This window comes from Cetorhinus maximus, chromosome 11 (assembly GCF_964194155.1).
Source record: "Cetorhinus maximus chromosome 11, sCetMax3.hap1.1, whole genome shotgun sequence".
Classification (NCBI taxonomy): domain Eukaryota; kingdom Metazoa; phylum Chordata; class Chondrichthyes; order Lamniformes; family Cetorhinidae; genus Cetorhinus; species Cetorhinus maximus.
The window spans coordinates 38,796,755-38,817,852 of NC_135889.1; the positions used below are offsets into that span (position 1 = coordinate 38,796,755).

The 21,098-nt window shown below is 41.5% G+C and overlaps 1 protein-coding gene across 2 annotated transcripts in view; it reads left to right on the top strand.

The window, feature by feature from the left end:
• The first annotated feature begins 5,303 nt into the window (after positions 1-5,303).
• The window catches only part of pgap1 (post-GPI attachment to proteins inositol deacylase 1), a 165,696-nt gene continuing 149,901 nt past the window's right edge, over positions 5,304-21,098 (top strand). For both annotated transcript variants that reach the window (XR_013577940.1, XM_078551836.1), the window contains exons 1-3: positions 5,304-5,460; positions 11,565-11,718; positions 11,956-12,131. Coding sequence is in view for 1 of the 2 variants with exons in the window: in XM_078551836.1 (XP_078407962.1) it covers positions 5,314-5,460; positions 11,565-11,718; positions 11,956-12,131 (477 nt within the window). In the remaining variant the exon portion in view is untranslated. The remainder of the gene's footprint in view (positions 5,461-11,564; positions 11,719-11,955; positions 12,132-21,098) is intronic.

Below are 21,098 nucleotides of genomic sequence, written 5' to 3' on the forward strand. Positions count from 1 at the left end.
GCAAGGCAAGGCTTTCATGAAACATCAAATTCTTAGAAATCCTAAAAACCTTTGATTTTAATTTATGCAGTAACAGGATATTAAAAAGGACCAAATTCAACAAAAGGGTTGAAAACCAGATGAACCTTTATCAACAGCCTGTATCAACTGGCTGAAGGTTGCAAATATGGTGATCTTGAAACTGAGCTAATTCAAGACCGCTTTGTAGTCGGGGTAATTGATGACACCCTATCTGACCTGCTGCAATCCAAAGAAGACTTAACTTTGGAGAATGCAATACAGTTGGTGATACAAATATAGGTCCATAAACAAAATAGAGCCATACTCAGATCAGAAGAAAAACTGTAGCTCAGAAAACCCCCAATGACGGTACAACTTATTAAACAAAAGAATGTCAAAGACACTCCAGAGAAGAGGACACCTAATGGAGCAAAGGTTCAAGACACCATCAAACCATGACAGTGCTGTGGCACCAAAAAGCCCCAGAGGTGTGAACAGTGTCCTGCAAGCACTTCATTGTAAAAGGTTTGGACACTTTGGAAAGATGTGCAGAACTAAAACCTCTAGATACACAGAAGGTTATCAATGAAAGGTGAGACCAAAGATCCCAGATGCACATTCTGGAATGCAGACAATTGTGTCAATGGACACATCACTAATTTCAAATTGGATACAGGAGCAAGCATGTCCAACAAAGAACCGTGGCTAGTAACACAGTGGCTGGAGACAACTGAAACCCAATTATATGGTCCAGGAGGGATCAAACTACAAGTTATAGGCATGTTGCAGGCAACGCTCCAGTACAGATGTCAACAGATACTGGAGGCATTATATGTTATTTGCATCAGGAATTCTCTCTTCTAAGCGGAAACGCCCGTGTAGATCCCAACTTCATCAAGACAGTGGATAACATCAATCAACAGACATTCAACGTTGATACAAAATTGGAGCCCCTCAAATTGTCCAACTGCACCAAAGATCTGGATTGGGACTTCAGCACAGAATTTTTGACACTCATCAAAGTGGCTGATAATCCAGCCCTTTGTCAGGAACTTGTCCAGGAGACAGAGAGTAAACTTGTTCTCAATGAAGAGGAAACAAACCAATTGGATGAGTACCAACGAGTACCTGAGTGTGATCATGATCCTTCATCACTTTGTGAGTCGGCTGAGAAGGTGGAAGACGAAACTCAAGTGACAGAGAATGCTCATGGCTTAGACTAAGGAACACCTAGACTTATATATCCATATATATAGTTACGTTCATCTAATAAACCTGTTTATAGTTTAAACATACCGATGTCTCAGCTATCGTTCCTTAGCCAGTCACAACCAAAGTACGACAGACCACTAAAATAAAAGCAAAATACTGCGGATGTTGGAAATCTGAAACAAAAACAGAAAATACTGGAACCTCAGCAGGTCTAGGAGCATCGGTGGAGAGAGAAACAGAGTTAACGTTTCGAGTCCATATGACTCTTCCTCAGCTCTGAAGAAGGGTCATATGGACTCAAAACGTTAACTCTGTTTCTCGCTCCACAGATGCTGCTAGACTTACTGAGTTTTTCCAGCATTTTGTGTTTTTGATACAACAGACTACACCCAGGGTGACCAACTGTAACATTTTTTATGGGATCATCTGGCGCACTGACCTCTACCTCGCGGAGGCTGAGCGTCAACTCGCAGACACTTCCTCCTACCTCTCCCTGGACCATGACCCCACCACTGAACATCAAGCCATTGTTTCCAGGACTGTCACTGACCTCATCTCCTCTGGAGATCTTCCTCCCACAGCTTCCAACTTGATAGTCGCCCAACCTCGGACAGCCCGCTTCTACCTCCTACCCAAAATCCACAAACAGAACTGTCCTGGCAGACCGATCGTGTCAGCCTATTCCTGCCCCACGGAACTCATTTCTCGTTATCTTGACTCCCTTCTCTCTCCCCTTGTCCAGTCCCTTCCCACCTACATCCGTGATTCCTCTGACACCTTACGTCACATCAACAATTTCCAGTTCCCTGGCCCCAACCGCTTCCTCTTCACCATGGATGTCCAATCCCTCTACACCTCCATCCCCCACCAGGATGGTCTGAGGGCCCTTAGCTTCTTCCTTGAACAGAGGCCCGAACAATCCCCATCCACCACTACTCTCCTCCGTCTGGCTGAACTTGTTCTCACACTGAACAATTTCTCCTTTAACTCCTCTCACTTCCTCCAAATAAAAGGTGTGGCTATGGGTACCCGCATGGGCCCCAGCTATGCCTGTCTCTTTATGGGGTATGTGGAACATTCCTTGTTCCAGTCCTACTCCGGCCCCCTCCCACAACTCTTTCTTCGGTACATCGATGATTACTTCGGTGCTGCTTCATGCTCTCGTCGGGATCCGGAAAAATTTATTAATTTTGCTTCCAATCTCCACCCCTCCGTCATTTTCATATGGTCCATCTCTGACACTTCTCTTCCCTTCCTTGACCTCTCTGTCTCAATTTCTGATGATAGACTGTCCACCAATATCCATTACAAGCCTACCGACTCCCACAGCTACCTCGACTACAGCTCCTCACACCCCGCTTCCTGTAAGGACTCCATCCCATTCTCTCAGTTCCCTTGCCTCCGTCGCATCTGTTCTGATGACACTACCTTCAAAAACAGCTCCTCTGACATGTCCTCCTTCTTCCTTAACCGAGGTTTTCCACCCACGGTCGTTGACAGGGCCCTCAACCGTGTCCGGCCCATATCCCGCGCATCCTCCCTCACGCCTTCTCTTCCTTCCCAGAAACATGATAGGGTCCCCCTTGTCCTCACTTATCACCCCACCAGCCTCCACATTCAAAGGATCATCCTCCGCCATTTCCGCCAACTCCAGCATGATGCCACCACCAAACGCATCTTCCCTTCACCCCCCCTGACGGCATTCCATAGGGATCGTTGCCTCCGGGACACCCTGGTCCACTCCTCCATCACCCCCTACTGCTCAACCCCCACCTACGGCACCTCCCCATGCCCACGCAGAAGATGCAATACCTGCCCCTTCACTTCCTCTCTCCTCACCGTCCAAGGGCCCAAACACTCCTTTCAAGTGAAGCAGCATTTCACTTGCATTTCCCCTAACTTAGTCTACTGCATTCGTTGCTCCCAATGCGGTCTCCTCTACATTGGAGAGACCAAACGCAAACTGGGCGACCGCTTTGCAGAACACCTGCGGTCTGTCCGCAAGAGAGACCCAAACCTCCCTGTCGCTTGCCATTTTAACACTCCACCCTGTTCTCTTGCCCACATGTCTGTCCTTGGCTTGCTGCATTGTTCCAGTGAAGCCCAACGCAAACTGGAGGAACAGCACCTCATCTTCCGACTAGGCACTTTACAGCCTTCCGGGCTGAATATTGAATTCAACAACCTTAGATCTTAAACTCCCCCTCCCCCCATCCCCACCCCCACCCCGTTTCACCCCCCTCCCTTTTTTTTCAATAATTTATATAGATTCTTCTTTTCCCACCTATTTCCATTATTTTTAAATCTAAAACTAAAACTTTGTTAGTCTTTCCACCCCACCCGTCTAGAGCTGTACCTTGAGTATCCTGTCTTCCATTCTTAATTAGCACTTTTCTTAGACAATATCACCACCTTCAACACCTCTTTGATCCTTTTGTCTGTGACATCTTTTGATTATCTGCTCCTATCACTGCTTGCTTATCTCCACAATCACCATACCCTCAACTTCTCTCTCCACCCCACCCCCCCCCCCCCCCACCCCCACCTTAGACCAGCTTATATTTCATCTTTCTCCTAACTATACTCAGTTCTGCCGAAGGGTCATGAAGACTCGAAACATTAACTGATTTCTTCTCCACCGATGCTGCCAGACCTGCTGAGTTTTTCCAGGTAATTCTGTTTTTGTTTTGGATTTCCAGCATCCGCAGTAGCTTTTAGCTTTTTGTCTTTATCTTTGTAATTTTGCTCGTTGTCCCAGGTTCCTTATTGTTTTTTTCTTGGGACTATATTTTCCCGTATTTATAGTTATTTGTGCAGCCACTCTCCTGCCACTGGCCACAAGGTGGTGGGGGATTGGAACCTACCCAGAGAAGTATGCGCAACTGCCATATTTATTGGGGGCAATGTGCAGCAGGGAGCATGTGCAGCCATCCTGGGCCAGGTAGCTGGATCAGAGGGGATTCACTGAGTCTTCTGTCAATGAGGAGTATGGTAAGCTTGACTAGGATCAATATAAGTACATTAAATACTAAGCTTTACAAACTAAAGCACAGATTTTCATGGTTAGATGTTATATTATTATAGTTTGAGAAGTACTGCTTTGGAAGCTTGTTAAGGCATTGACCCCCCCCGCCCCACCGGCTTTCAGTCACCAGCACCAATACCCCCATCGAGGTGTCCCATATTTTATTTCATTAGAGTTGGTCACCCTGGCGCTGGTTTTCAGATGACCTGTTAAACTGAGGTCCTGAAATAGCTGTGCTCTTTCAGGTGGACATAAAGAAATCCATGGCACTATGTTGAAAAAGTGCAGGGGAGTTATTCCCTGTGTCCTGACCAATATTCACCAATTAACATCACAAAAACAGATTATCTGATCATTATCACATTGCTGTTTGTGGGAATTTGCTGTGCGCACATTTCCTACATTACAACAGTGAACACACTTCAAAAGTACTCCATTGGCTGTAAAGCCTTTGGGATGTCTAGTGGTCATGAAAAGCGCTATATAAATGCAAGTCTTATGTGATGAAGCACCACATGCAGTTTTAGGCGATTGGAACACATGCTCAAATTTCCAAGCATATTTAAAGTAGAGTTGACAACACTAAAATCACCAAATCCGTTAAATTTGAATCAGTATACGTTTTCAGCCTTGTGTAGGTCAGGAATTATAGTGAATTGTTGATTGCTTTAACCAGGGCAGACCTTATCAATATGGCGGGTAGAAGGGAAGGTCGTGTCCCCTCCGGCGACATAACGTCGATGACGTTGCTACGCCGCCTTGTGAAGTCAACCTAACGTGATAACTGAAAGATAAAAGCAAAAAACTGCGAATGCTGGAAATCCAAAACAAAAACAAAAACACCTGGAAAAACTCAGCAGGTCTGGCAGCATCTGCGGAGAGGAGCACAGTTAACGTTTCGAGTCTGTATGACTCTTCATCAGAACTGATAACTGAAAGTTCGCGTCCCCGTCTCTTAATTTGACAAGCCTGGGCGCTGCTCAACTGATTGACAGCACTCTCCACCAATCAGGTGGCGGTTCCCCAGACAGGGCGGCAGCAGGTTAGGTAGCACCAGCTCAGTCGAGAGCGCGGCGATGGCTGGCGGGCGGATGAGCTGGTTGCCTGCAATATTTTGGGGCTTTCTATTGGCTTTTCTGGGTCTCGGAATATGGGACGTGTTGTTCGTGTATGAAGAGAACAAGTGCAGCATGACCTACATGTTCGAGTACCCAGAATATATTGTAAGTTGCTTCAGCTCCGACGGCTGAATGAAAGATCCTGGAGACTCCTGGTTTGTGCAGAGAGTTGTTCCCTGCCTGACAGTGCAACAGGCCATTGGGGTTCTGCTTATACAAGTTTTCTCTGTGCGAAGTGTTTTGCCAAGGTTTTTAAAATTTTGCTCGCATTCTATGATGCCGGGATCCAATAAACTTTCTAGTTTAATAGCTTTTTTTAGACAATACATAAATTCAGTGTTACCTTTTCCTAGGTTCTGATTAGCACCTATCCACCTTTTCTTGCACTATTCAAGGATAGTCTTTTTTACTCTGTCATTGTGCCATGATTTTGCTATTAAAATAATTGACATTTATAGCATAGAAGGAGGCCATTTGGGTCATCATGCTGGTTTAGCGTCCACTTTCCCATACCCGTTTAAATGCACCTTCTAAATGCTATGGTGGTTTCTGTTTCCACCGTTGTTTCATTGTAGGGCTTACCATGTCCCAACAACTAACCCGTCATTTAAAGCAAAAAAAACATCTTTTTGTTTTTTGATATATTTGTGCTTTTTAGGTACTATGTCATCAATGCCCCCTGAACTTTCGACACTTTCATTAGGTATCATCATAACCATTTGTTCATATGCAATGAACCCTATTTTCTCTCTTGGTCCACAATTAAAGTATCTCATTGTATTTTCGTGAACTTCCTCCATATCATTTCCATGACCTTAATGTGCTGCCTTAAAGTGATGTGCCCATAAACAAACACACTTCTTCCTCTGGTCTAGCCAATTATTTCTCTAGATTTTTGCATTTGTGCTCTGGTCCTTTTTGTAAAATCCAGGATCAGCTTACTGCCAAATTGAGCTGCTCTCCCACGTATAAGAAAGAAAGACATTTTTTATATAGTGCCCTTCACAATCAAAGGCTGCCCAAAGTGATACATAGCAAATGAAGCACTTTTATACTAGACACTTTTGTAGGAAATGTGGCAGCCCAATTAATCAATTATGATCAATTAATCTGTTTTTGCAATGTTGATTGAGGGGTTAATATTGACTAGGACACGTGGGATAATTTCCCTGCCCCTCTTCAAAATAGTATCATGGGATCTTGTACATCCATTTTAAAGATGCAGTATTGGAACCAATAATTATTCAGTGAAGGTGCCTTCTTTTGTTAAGCCCAAAACTAGGTAGCAATGTGATCACAACTTGAGTTTTGATGATTGCGGCTGATGAACATTAAAAATCAATATCTCCAAATTGCAAGACACAGAAGAAAATAAACTATCTTACAGGCCAGACTTTTAATGTTATGTTGTATTTTCATTTTCAAGTGACCACTCAAAAATAAGATTGGTCAAAAGGGACACCAATTATGTGGGTTCAATCCCTGTACCAGCTGTGTTAATTCATGGAGGCCTGCCTCCTTTGATGTGGAGTGGTGCCCCATCAAACTATATAACCACATCTCTCTCTAGCAAAGTGAGATACCTATGGTCCCTTGTAGACTATGGCTAATTACCAACCCACTAACCAAAAATAAGAGTGTCAATCCCAGTCCTAAATTGAAGCCTATTTTATCTATCTCCCCCCACCAAAGCCAGAAAGATCTTTGAATCAACATATCAGACCTCATTTTTCCCAGTGCAGCAGATGCCTTTAACTCTTAGTTAAGTTTTCATGCAAGACAAGATAACGGCTATCCATGTATATATTGCAAGAAAAAGAACATTATTGGAAAAACTATTTCAGTGTTCATTGGAGCTGAGAAGATTAATGAGAATATAAATGTTCAGAATATTGAAAAGATTTGAGATGGGAAAACTGATTATTTACACTAAGTAGCACATGGATAATTAAGCATACATTTAGGTCTAACATTAAAATGGTGGAATTTTGAATTGTTATCGGTGATGAGTATTGAAGCCAAGTGAATTACTTTCTTTGAGAGGGAATAACATAAATATTTGAAGGAGGAGGGAAAGGGAGTTGGGATTAGTACATCTAAAGTGCAGTTAGCAATTGGCACATGCTCAATGGACCTGTGATGTTAAAGATAAAACTTTACAGTTGGTTTTCATAATTGAAGTGGCTGTGTTTCTTCTTTGTTCCTACTCATGGTGCATTCACTTCGTTTGAGCTTGAAGGGCGAAACTTAGCAACTTGGAAGCAGGATCTGAAATGACTGAACATAATGCAAATTATGTAGATACACACTTGTGTAGTATGTTGTTTTTCAAATAATGCTCACACTTAAAAAAATTAATTGTCTAGGAGTTCTACTTATTTGATTTTTGATTCAGCTGAGCCCCTCAGATATGTTATAGCTTCCTAATCCTCTGAAGGCAGCAGTAATTCAGCAATTATTTTCAAAAGATTTGATAAATTGAAAATTAAGGACTATGGTCTTGAAAATGAAAGTGAAACACAGACAGGTTGGTGGGTTTAAGAATATAGAGAGTCAGACTAAATAGATTGAAAAATGTAGCTGATGGTTTGCTGAATAAGCTGTGTTGGGCCATCTTTTGTTCTTAATGACTTAGTCAGGGATTCAGAAGGAATATCATTGCAGTTTGCTTACAGTTCCAAGTTTGGGGACTTGGTAAATTGTTAACTAGATTGTGACAGGGATGGATTTCAAAGGAATTGCCAGACTTGTGTCAAGTGCAGTTAAACACAAATATATGTGAAGTAATACACTGGGGAAAAATGAAAGTTAATGCTAAATGGTAACATTCTCAGTAGGGTGGAGAAACAGAGAGCTCAAAAGGTGCAGCTTTTTGAAAGTAGAAAATACAGGTGTGAAAGAGGTAAATGAGCTTCTGAATTTATCTATAGTGTCATTGGATATAAAAGTGAGGGAATTACGAACCCGCATGAGGCGTTAGTATATCACAGTTGGAATACAGTGTAAGGCTGTGGTTACCCTTTATTTAAAGTTTATTGAAGACATTAAAAGCTGCAGTTTAGTTGCAATGAAGAAATAAGAAATTTACAAATGGATATGGACAGGTTAGGTGAATGGGCCAAAATTTGGCAGATGGAGTTTAACGTGGATAAGTGTGAGGTTATCCATTTTGGTCAGAAGAATAAAAAGGCGACTTATTATTTAAATGGAGAGAAATTTCAGAATGCTTCAGTGCAGAGGGATCTGGGTGTCCTTGTGCATGAATCGCTGAAAGCTAGTATGCAGGTACAGCAGGTAATAAGGAAGGCAAATGGAATTTTGGCATTTATTGCTAAAGGAATAGAGTATAAAAATAGGGAAGTGTTGTACTAAAAGGCAAGGCTCCTATGCTATCACCATTTTTTTGGTGGTCGGAAGATCTACTTCTGAGGTTAATCGCTGTATTCTAGCAATTGGCCAAACTGCAAGTTGCTTTTTCATGCAAATCGGGTGCGTTTGTCTGTATGTGAAGGGAAGCCTGCTCCCTCCGACAAGGCAAATGGAATTTTGGCAGAGTATAAAAATAGGGAAGTGTTGTACAAGGCATTGGTGAGACTGCACCTGGAGTACTGTGCACTTTGGTCCCCTTACTTGAGGAAAGATGTAGTTGCATTGGAGGCGGTTCAGAGGAGGCTCACTAGATTGATTCCAGAGATGCGGGGCTTGTCTTATGAGGAGAGATTGAGCAGTTTAGGCCTATACTCGCTAGAGTTTAGAAGGATGAGAAGAGATCTAATTGAGGTATATAAGATGCTAAAGGGGATAGACAAAGAAGACGTGGAGCGGATGTTTCCCCTTGTGGGGCATTCTAGAATGAGAGGCCGTAGTTTTAGGCTAAGGGGTGGCAGATTTAAATCAGAGATGAGGAGGAATTGCTTTTCTCAAGGGTTGTGAATCTGTGAAATTCACTACCTCAGAGTGCAGTGGATGCTGGAACGCTGAATAAATTTAAGGAGGAGATGGACATATTTTTAATTAGTAACAGGTTGAAAGGTTATGGAGAGAGGGCGGGAAATTGGAGTTGAGGCCGAAATGAGATCAGCCATGATCGTATTGAATGGTGGGGCAGGCTCGAGGGGCTGAATTGCCTACTCCTGCTCCTTGTTCTTATGTAGATGGGGATTAAAAGATACATTTCCGATGAGGCACTTGGAAAAACTGTTTGTGTGTTCAGTGGGGCTGAGAAGGTTAACGGGAACATAAGTGTTCAAAATCTTAAAAAGATTTGGGTTGGAAAAACCGATTATTTCCACTAAGTAGCAAATTGATAATTAGGCATAAATTTAGGGCTAACATTAAAATGGGGGAAATTTAGAATTGTTATCAGTGATAAGTTTTGAAGCCAAATGGATCACCATCGTTGAGAGGAAATAACATAAATATTTGAAGGAGGAGGGAGGGAAAGGGAGTGTGTATTAGTACATCTAATGTGCAGTTCACGATTGGCACAAGCAAATTGGACCATAACCTGTGCTGATGTACAACAACAATTTGCACTTACAAGGCACCTTAAACATAGTATAACATCCTAAGGCAGTTCACAGGAGTATTATCAAACAAAATATGACACCAGCCTTATAAGACGACATTAGGCCAAATAGCCAAAAGCTTGGTCAAAGACATGGGTTTTGAGAAGTACCTTAAAGGAGGAAAGTGAGTTAGCGAGGCAGAGACAGAGAGATAGAGGGGGGAATTATGGAGTTTCAGGCCTAAGCAGCTGAAGGCAGAGCCCCCAATGGCAGAATGATTAAAATTGGGAATTCACAAGAAGCTAGAATTATAGGAATGCAGATATCTGAGGGTGGTAAGGCTGAAGGAGGTTGCAGAGATAGGGAGGACATGGACGGATTTGAAAATGAGGATGAGAATTTTAAAACTGAGTTTTTTCCTGGGAGCTAATGTAGGTCAATGGGCACAGGAATGATAGGAGAATGGAACTTGTTCATGACTCATTTGTTTCAAATAAAGTACTCTTAATTTAAGTTTTCTGATGGTGCACACTAAATTTCCACTTATTTTCTTTCTCATTTCAAACCACTGGATGATTCAAATTTTCATGATAAAAATAAGTCTATTTTACTTGAAGCAATTGTAGGACTGGTAAAAAGTTCTTGGTTAGTGGTGAAATCTAGTATTTTCTGCATCAGTGTGTTTGAAATTAATCTTACTGTAATAGATTGGCCATTTAGTGCATTTTCTCCTCTCAGCAATATATAGAAAACAAAACATTTAACAAACTGTTTACTGTAGAATGAATTAATGATTTGCTGTTGGTCCTATCACTATGCCCAATCTTGCATTGTCAACGAGGCTGATTCAATATGTCTATTTAAAAGTGTAAAGAATTTATTTAGATATTCTCTGTACCAGTCAGGGATAAGTTCACTTAATCACTTGAAGGAAAGCTACAGATTTCTTTCAAATCTACCACACAGTGAATAGTCTTTCCAATGTGTTTTTTCAAACAATAAAATATTATACCTTCAACATTATATCAGAAATCCTATAACATTTGCATTCCCAATCTCTTACCTGCTTTGATCTAGGCTTTAATACAAAATTTACTAAGCAGTATTGAGTTTAAAATTATATTTTTGTTTCTACTGTTGGCTTAGTGTCCCCAAGAACATTTATCAGACTTTCAGGTTCTAATTGTGATTCATTACTGAACGTGTGGATATCTGGTGAAGATGGGATCAGGTTTGCCTGGGATGGTGCCCATAATTCACTGGCATTAATCATGTGAGCACTGAAAAATGGCGAGTCCTGGAGGCCTTTTGCTGCTCTGCATGAATTATTCTGTTCAATAGAGGACCGTAAGGGTGGAAGCAATCCTCACAGCTGTTTACCGTCACTGGACTACCCATTTAAAATTTCCGATTTATGACCTAACCTGTTGATACCTTGCAATTTTCCAGTATTGCAGAAAATATTTTCTATTCAATTTCTGATATGGCTATTTTGTGTATACCCTAGCTATTATATCAGTGAATCCTTAAGTTGTAGATCATTTACATCATTGTGACATTGACTCTTGTGTATATGTTTATAAGGACAAGTCAAAAATGTGAGCGCTTCAGTTTGAACCATTGTAGTTTTAAGAACAAAAAACTTCTTATAAAATGAAGAGATATAGCTCCAGTTAATTTTTCTCTGTTTTCTGTGAACAGAAAATCAAGCTTCCGAATAAACTTACCAGAAAGTATCCAAGTTACAGCCTGTACCTTTATGGAGAGGGAGACTCTGCTGAAGCACACAAGAATCTAAAAGCCACAGGAATCCCTGTTCTGTTTCTTCCGGGAAACGCTGGGAGTTACAGACAAGGTACGCTTAAACTTGTTAATCAGCTTTTAATCATTCATACCCTAATGACTGCACAGTCTGATCTTCAAGAAAGGTTGACAAATCAGCTGAATGGCAGATAGTAAACACAACTTTTAATGAGTTAAAGAGCCTCTTAAATGGATCAGAAGAATCTAGTTAGAAGCTCAGTTTTATTTGTATGTTATTTGTTTCATCTGAATATTTACAAATCCTTTTCATTTTGATCTTGTGTTTCAGTTCGTTCCCTGGGCTCTGTTGCACTAAGGAAAGCTGAGAACATATATAACAAGTTCCACTTCGATTTTTTTAGCATTGATTTTAATGAGGAGCTTGTTGCACTTTACGGTGGAAGCCTTGAAAGGCAAACCATGTTTGTACATGCGTGTATAAAAGTCATTCTTAAACTTTACAAGGTAAGATTGGAACAAGATATTTCCTTTCAAAATACTTCACTGATGAGAAACTAAACTGTTTTGGCATTACTCACTCTGGAACTTATTTCAAACTTGGTTCTTACTTCAGTGGATCATAAATTGTACATCACAGAAACTGGCCCTTTGGATAATCAGGTTCGCATGGATGTTTTCTTCGTGTGAACCACCTGGTCTAGTCCCATTCTCCTGCACACTTCCCATACTATTTAATATTTGTCATTTTGATAGGAGCCATCAAATTCCCTTTTAAAAGGATTGATAGACCCTGCTTCAGCAGTGATTTAAGGAAGAGAATTCACATCCTAACCACTCTATAAAATATGATGAGGCAAAATTGATCAATGCCAGTCATGCAAAACAGGCTTACAGTGAATCAAAGGTAAAAGCAAAAAACTGCGGATGCTGGAAATCCAAAACAAAAATAAAAATACCTAGATAAACTCAGCAGGTCTGGCAGCATTTGCGGAGAGGAACACAGTTAACGTTTCGAGTCTGTATGACTCTTCAACAAGAGTCTTGTTAACACAGGAACACAGTTAACAAGAGTCTTGTTGAAGAGTCACACAGACTCGAAACGTTAACTGTGTCCCTCTAAGCAGATGCTGCCAGACCTGCTGAGTTTTTCCAGGTATTTTTATTTTTGACAGTGAATCAACATTGACATCCAGTGTAAAGAAAATTGGGCCCAGTGTAAAACAGCCTGCTAATTGGCTATAAACCCATTTTACCGTCGTTGACCAATTTCGCCCCCATTTTTTTCCCGAATTTTTCTTTAATTCCTTTTGTGATTATCTTAAAGTAGTGCCTGTTTGCTGCTTTCTTATTCACCAGTGAGAACAATCTGTCACTATCATAATTCTTAATAATCTTCAATACAGTAATTCAGGTCAGGTTTCTCTTTATTCATTCCTGGGGAGTAGGCAATGCTGGCAAGGCAGCATTTATTACCCCTTCCCAGTTGTCCTGAGAGCATTGAAATCAGCCATATACTGTGGGGCTGGAATCACATGTTGATCAGATCAGGTCAGGTGGCAGGTTCCCTCACCTGAAGAACATCAGTGGAACCCTTGAGTTTTTACAAAGGTTTAGAAATCAAATGACCAGATTTATTGAATTGAAATTCACAACTTCCTATAATGGGGTTTGAAATCACAACCAAAAAATGCCCTGACATCTTGAGTTTCACTCATAGCTATAATCTCTCTTTCTTGATACCATCCAAGTAAATCTGCACTGCAACTTTTCCATTGCTGTTGTATTCTTTCTAAAATGTGGTTGCCAAAATTATATGTAATGCTGCAACTACAATCTAACATCTCGGTCGAGTTCATGGCATTACATTTTTGCTTTTGTAGTTTGTGCTTCTAGATACAAAATTAAGGATTCTGTTTGCTTGTTTTATGGCCTTATTTACTTGTGCACCTCCTGTTTCCCTATTTTTCTAAAATGTATTACTTCACATTTTGCTGCACTAGACTGCACCTGCCACCTACCTGTTCATTTTGTTATAAAAATAAAATACTGCGGATGCTGGAAATCTGAAACAAAAAAAGATAGACCTGCTGAGTTTTTCCAGTATTTTCTGCTTTTGTGTCCATTTTGTAGCCTATCTAGGTACTGCAGACCCTAAGCTTTGTCACAATTTGAAATTTGCTGTAACCAGCAAATGTCGTTATTGCTCCCTCAACTCCTAAGTCTGGATTATTTATTAGAAAGTAAAAAAAGAGTGGCTCAGTGGAATATCAAACCACAATTTTCTAGCCTGACACATTTATTTTTACTTTAACTCTTTTCTTTCTGCCCTCCAACTATCTAACCATGTTTTCATATTCCACAAAATGCCATATATCTCATATGCACTTTGTTATTGAATGCTTTTTGAAAATCCATGGCCAGAATTTTCGGCATCGGGTGTGTGCCCCGACGTTGCCACACGTCATTTAGATTTTCAGTTCGGTGGGTGAACAGCCGACTTGGCTGCGCACCCCCTGAACTGTCAAAGGCCTATTAAGGCCATTTAAAAACTCATTAAACTAGTAAACTGAGCTGCCCGTCCAACCTTAAGGTTGGCGGGCAGGCGAAGAGCCCAGGCAGCCTTCAGGTTTTTCATGGAATCTCATCCACGGGTGGGATGAGGTTTCGTGAAGGGTTTATAAATTGAATAAAAAAATTTATAAAAATTCATTGACATATCCCAGCTCATGTGACACTATCACATGTGCGGACATGTCTTAAAATTTTTTATTTTCTATATTTAGATTTTTAAAACTTAAACGAATCTCCCTGAGGCACCTTGAGGGAGATTTCTGCACTCTTTCGTGCGCATGCCCCGATTCAGAGAACCCTCCCCCCGCCTGCACAGGGAGCGCTCAGTGCTTCCGGGTGCGTGTCACGCTGAGCGGGCCTTAATTGGCCTGCCCATGTAAAATGGCGGCATGGACCTGATCGGGTTTGCGCCTGCGCCCGTCCTCGCATAACCCCCCTGATGGGGGGAAAATTCTCCCTAATGTAAACTGCGTTTCCATTATCTCTCATATTCTGCAATAGATTCTATTAAAAGTGTTTTAGATATTTTAAACAATATAAAGCTCAAATATAGTTAATTAATTAATGAAGTACTCTCATGCATGTTATTTGATTGGCAAATTGTTTTTCAGTTTTTGCTTTGAATGTTAATTTTCAGTTCACTCAACATGCAGTGTATTGATCAGGTAGTACTGGTGGATAACCCCTCTACCTCCACCCTGCCACAAGATTTACAGGTCATTAAAACCTGGATAAAGATACACTGCAGTTTGAAGACATTATTGCTCCTTCTGTGGAAACCCTTCATTACACTGCATATGATTTTTGAAATAGGTTGTCATTTCCTTTTTAAATCTGAAACCCACAGTTAAAAAATTATTTTGCCCATTGTTTTTCCTATTTTAAAAAAGGAGCTGCTTTGTATGTCCATTCTCAAACATCCAATCCATATGCTGTTTCCTGGTTGGGAAGATCCAGCCTTCATCGAAGTGCAGGAGGCATGCTTGAGTGATGTGGACAAGAATTGTTTCCTGTTCTGTTTTCTTTTTGTCTCCCTCCCCCTAATGAGACTAAGTCTAACCTTCTCTTGCTGTAAAACTTTAAGGGAATGTTTGAGTGGGACAAAGGAACAAGAACTGGAGTAGATCTATAACCCCTTAACCCTGTTCCACTATTCAGTTCAATTCTAGCTGATCTATGCTTCAACTGCCTTTGATCTACATCCCTTCACATCCTTACTCAACAAAGTAGATATCAATCTCGGTCTTAAAAATTTGACTATAAACTTGGTGTTCATGTGACCCTTATGATCACAGAATCCTTATACATGTCAGAGTCTCACAAAATGTCAAAATAATTTTATAATCCAATTGTGTTAAATTACATCTGTTAATCTTTTGCTGCAATACTTAAGCTGCCATTGTGATATAAGATGAAAATCTAGACTTTCCACATTTGATATGTTATGCTACATTTCTGGTATATTTAGAGACACAATGCACTGTTATGGGATATGATTGTCAATTAAAAGTTAACAAATGACTCATCTGCATCAAGGATTGGGCATCTCCCCAATTCCATATCAGGAGACTAACTATCCAAAGAATGCATAGTTGTGTTTGTGCTGGTTCTCTGCAAAAGTATTCACCTAGTCCCACTCCCCTGCTTCTTCTCTCTAGCTCTGCAATTTTTTTCTCATCAAATAATTATCCAATTCTCTTTTGAGTGCCTCAATTGATTCTGCCTCCACCACACTCAGACACTGCATTCCAGATTTTAACCATTCGCCGTGTAAAAAAAGTTTTCCTCGTGTCACCATTACTTCTTTTGCCAGTAACCGTTAAATCTGCCCTCTGGTTCTCAATCTTTCTGCCAATGGGAACAGTTTCTCCCTAGCTACACTGTCCTGACCCCTCATAATTTTGAACACCTCTAGCAAATCTCCTCTTCATGTTCTTTTCTCTGAGGCAATGACCATCTCCAACAAGAGAGAATCTGATCATCTCCCCATGACATTCAATGGCATTACCATTGCTGAATCCCCTACTGTCAACATCCTGGGGGTAACCATTGACCAGAAACTGAACTGGACCAGCCATATAAATACTGTGGTTACTAGAGTGGGTCAGAGGCTGCCAATTCTGCAGCAAGTAACTCAACTCCTGTCTCCCAAAGTCTGTCTGCCATGTACAAGGCACAACTTAGGAATGTGATGAAATACTGTCCACTTCCCTGTATGAGTGGCTCCAACAAAACTCAAGAAGCTCGAAACCATACAGGATAAAGCAGCCCGCTTGATCAGGACCCCATCCACCATCTTAAACATTCATAATCTCCACCACTGACACACAGTGGCAGCAGTGTGTACCATATACAAGATGCACTGCAGAAAACCACCAAGCCTCCTTTGATAGCACCTTCCAAAACATCACCTCTACTACCTCGAAGGGCAAGGAGAGCAGATGCATGGGAACACCACCATCTCAAATTCCCCTCCAAACCACACATCATCCTGATTTGGACCTATATCGCTGTTCCTTCACTGTTTCTGGATCAAAATCCTGGAGCTCCCTTCCTTATATCACTATGGGTGTACCTCCACCAGATGGACACAGTGGTTCAAGAAGGTGGCTCACCATCAATTTTTAAGGGCAATTAGGGCAATAAATGCTAATCTTGCCGGTGATGCATCCCATCTGGTCCTGGTGACTTACCAACCATAACTACAGCCAGCCTATCTTACCACCACCTTATCAAATTTTAGCCCATCCAGCATCTCAACTACCTCTCCTTTTACTATGACTTGGCAGCATCTTCTTCCTTGATAAAGAGGACTTTTGGAGTCCTTTTTACATTAGCTGCTAATCTCTTCTCATAGTCACTGTTTGCTTCTCTTTGTGTTTTTCACTTCCCGACTGAACCTTTTGTGATCAGCCTTTTTGTGAATTGATTATCCACTTGACATATGTCATATGCGCCCTTTTTCTTTTGTCATCTAGGGAGCTCTGGATTCATTTGCCCTACCTTTCCCCCTCATGGGTATGTACCTTGACTCTACATGAACTATCTCCTCTTTAAAGGCAGCCCATTGTTCTGTCACAGTTTTGCCTGACAGTATTCTCCTCGAAATTACCTGGGCCAGTTCCATTCTCACTCTGTTAATGTTGGCCCTCTGCAGTTAATTATTTTTACTCTGGATTTCTTCTTGACCTTTTCCTTAGCTGACCTAAAGCTTAAGGCAAACAAGTGCAGCTTTGGAACTGAGTGCATACCTGGGAATTTGGTTAGTGGGGGAGTTTGAAGTGCTAATCTTGTTCTTGAAAAATCTAGCCTAGTCTGGAATTAGCAGTAACTGGAAAGTACTGTGTAAGTAGACTAAGTTTCTTTCTTTCTTCCAGCCTTAGGCAGGCTAAACACACTCTGCTGAGAGAGCTGAGTAGTTGATTAATTAACTGGTTGAATATGGTAGCTCTGGTTCAGTTTACTATAAATCCAGGGTTCTTTCGTGCAGCTAAGGCAAACGAGTGCAGCTTTGGAATTGAGTGCACACCTGGGAGTTTAGTGAGTGGGAGGAGGGGAAGGAGGTGGTTCTTTCCTCCTGCTTTTTCTACCTTTCTCAACCTGTTGGAATTGGTTCTTAGTCTATTACAGGGAAAGGAGCTAGGTATTTGTCGAGCACCTGGTAAGTAGTTAAGATATGTTCCAGCCTAAGGTTTAAAATAGTACACAAACTTGTGGTAAAGTTAACAAAATACATAGAAAAGGAAAATAAATAAGGGAATAATATAATTAAGTAATGAATTAAAACACATTAAGGATTGCAGGACAGGTGATGTGTCAAGGCTGCAGTATGTGGGAGCTCATGGATGCCAGTGTGATCCAGGACACAAACAACTGCAATAAATGTTTGCCGCTCAGAAGCATTGAGCTAGAGACCGACCTGCAGATACTGAAGGAGGAAAGTTACCTAGATGCTTTGTACCAGGAGACAGTCACACCACTTAGGATAGGGTCTTCTGATTTGGCCAGTGGTCAAGGACAGGAGGGTGTGATTGCAAGTGAGGCAGGTAAGGGGACCCAGAGGACAGCAGTGCAGGAGCCTCAGCCTTTGCAATTGTCTAATAGGTTTGAGGTTCTTTCAGCTTGTTTGGATGAGAGGAAGGGCAGGGTGGTGCTGCAAGGTGGATGAGCTGACTGACCACTGTGGTAAAGGAAGCCATTCAAGTTGGGGGGAGCAAAAAGGAATGTAATGGTAATAGGGGGCAGTATAATGAGGGGGATTGACATTGTTCTCTGCAGCAAAGAGCGAGAGTCCACACAGCTGTGTCAACTGCCTGGTGCTGGCGTTTAGGATATCTGCTCAGTGCTGGAGAGGAACTTAGAGAGTGGGAGGATCCAGTTGTCATGGTCCATGTAGGTACCAACGACATAGGTAGAACTAGGAAAGAGTTTCTGCATAGAGAATATGAGGGGCTAGGCACTAAATTAAAAAGCATGACCTCAAAGGATTGTTACCTGAGCTCTTGCAAATTGGCATAGGACAAATAAGATTAGAGAAATGAATGCATGGCTCAAAGGCTGGTGTGGGAGAAGTGGCTTCCAGTTTGTGGGACACTGGCACCAGCATTGGGGAAAATTGGGGCTGTACCATTCGAATGATCTACACCTGAACCATGCTGGGATCGGTGATCTAGCGAGCTGTTTGACTAGGGAAGTAGACAGGATTTTGAACTAAATAGTGAGGTCAAGGGTTCAAATTTGGGAAGATGTGGTAAATCAAAGAGCATAGACAAGACAAGAGAGACAGGTATTAATGTGGGAAATGATAAACAGACTGTAACAGGAAGGGGCAGAGTACAGGGAGTGCACATCTAAGAGTAAATCAGCAGATAAGGCTAGAGGTTGCAAAAATAATAAAAGGATGAAACTAATGGCTCTGTATCTGAATGCAAGTAGCATTCAGAACAAAACAGATTAACTGAAAGTGCAGATAGAAATAAGCAGGTACGATCTGATAGCTATTACAGAGACATGGCTGCAGCATGACATGGATTAGGACCTGAATATTGAAGGGTACATGACATTTCGGAAGGACAGGAAGCTCAGAAAAGGTGGAGAGGTGGCTCTGTTAATTAATGATGGTATTAGCACATTAGAGAGGGATGATCTAAATTCATGAAAGGATTTAGAAACAGTTTGGGTAGAGGTGAGAAATGATAAGGCAAGAAGTCACTTATGGGAGTGGTGTACAGGCCCCCTAACAGTAACCATTTGGTAGGACAGGGTATAAGGGAAGAAATAATGGGACTTGTCAGAAAGGTACAGGGATAATCATGGGGTACTTAAATCCAGATATAGACTGGGAAATTCAGATGGACAAAGGTAGCCTAGAAGAGGAATTCATAGAATGTTTTCAGGATAATTTCTTAGAACAGCACTTCCTGGCACCAACCAGAGACTATATTAGACCTGGTATCAAAAAGGGAGGGAGACAGAAAGGAGGAAATTACAGACCTTAAAAGGGTGGATGTGGAGAGGATGTTTCCTCTTGTGGGAGAATTTAGTACTAGGGTTTAAAAATAAAGGGTCACCCGTTTAGGACAGAGATGGGGAGAAATTTTTTCTCAGCCTTAACCCTCTTCCTCAAGAGGTGATGGAAGCAGAGTCTGAATATTTTTAAGGCAAAGGTAGATAGATTCTTGATAAGCAAGGGGGTGAAAAGTTATCGGGAGTGTAGATGGGAATGTGGAGTTGAGCTTATATCAGCCATGATCTTACTGAATGGCAGAGCAGTCTCTAAGGGCCGAGTGGCCTACTGCTGCTCCTGATTCGTTTGTTCGTATGCTATGATGCTGTGGTCACTATCCCCTAAATGTTCCCCTACTGACACTTGATCCACTTGACCAGTCTCGTTCCCAATAACCAGATCCAGCAATGCCTCCTTCCTCGTTGGACTGGAAACATAGTGATGTTGAAAATTCTCCTGAACCTTTTTTAAAAACTCTTGCCCCTCTCTGCTCTTTATACTGTGACTATCCCAGTCTACATTAGGATATTTAATGTTCCCCATTATAACTACTCTGTAATTCTTACACCTCTTTCTAATTTCCTTTGTTGTTCTATATCTTTCCCACTAGTTGGTAACCTATAGTATACACCTCGCAATGTAATGGTACCTCTGTTGTTTCTTAGTTCCATTCAAATAGATTCTTTCCTTAACCTCTCTAGGACATCCTTGCTTTCCAGCACTGTAGTCCTTAATCAATACTGCTACCCCTTTTCCTTTTTTTCCTTTCCTATCTTGCCTGAACATCTTGTATACTGGAATATTTAGTCTCCAGTCTTTTTTGAGCTAGGTATCTGTTATCACCTCAACATCATATTTGCATGTGGCTATCTGCACCTGCAGCTCACCAGCCTTATGTACCACACTTCCTGAATTCACATGTGTGTACAGTAAGCCTAATTTACATCTCTTCCTCTGACTCTACGAAATACATTACTATTTCCTACTCTCATGCTGTCTGTATCTCCCAATTATCTGCACCTTGCTTTTCCTTTCTAATATTACTCCTGGTTCCCAAACCCCTGTCAAGCTAGTTTAAACACTCACCTCTAGCACGAGTAGATTGTCCCGTAAGGCCATTAGTCCCAGCTCTGTCCAGGTGCAACCCCTCTGGTTTGTACAGGTCCCATCTCCTCCAGAACCAATCCTAAAGTCCCAGGAATTTAAAACCCTCCCTGCTGCACCATCTCCAGCCAAGCATTCATCTGCTCCATCCTCCAATTCTGTACTCACTTGCACATGGTATAGTGTTGCTTGCTAGTTTCTTTCCTAGCTCCTTAAACTTTGCCTGAAGGACCACATCCATGTTTCTACCTATGTCGTTGGTACGGATATGGACCACTGGCTGTTCACCC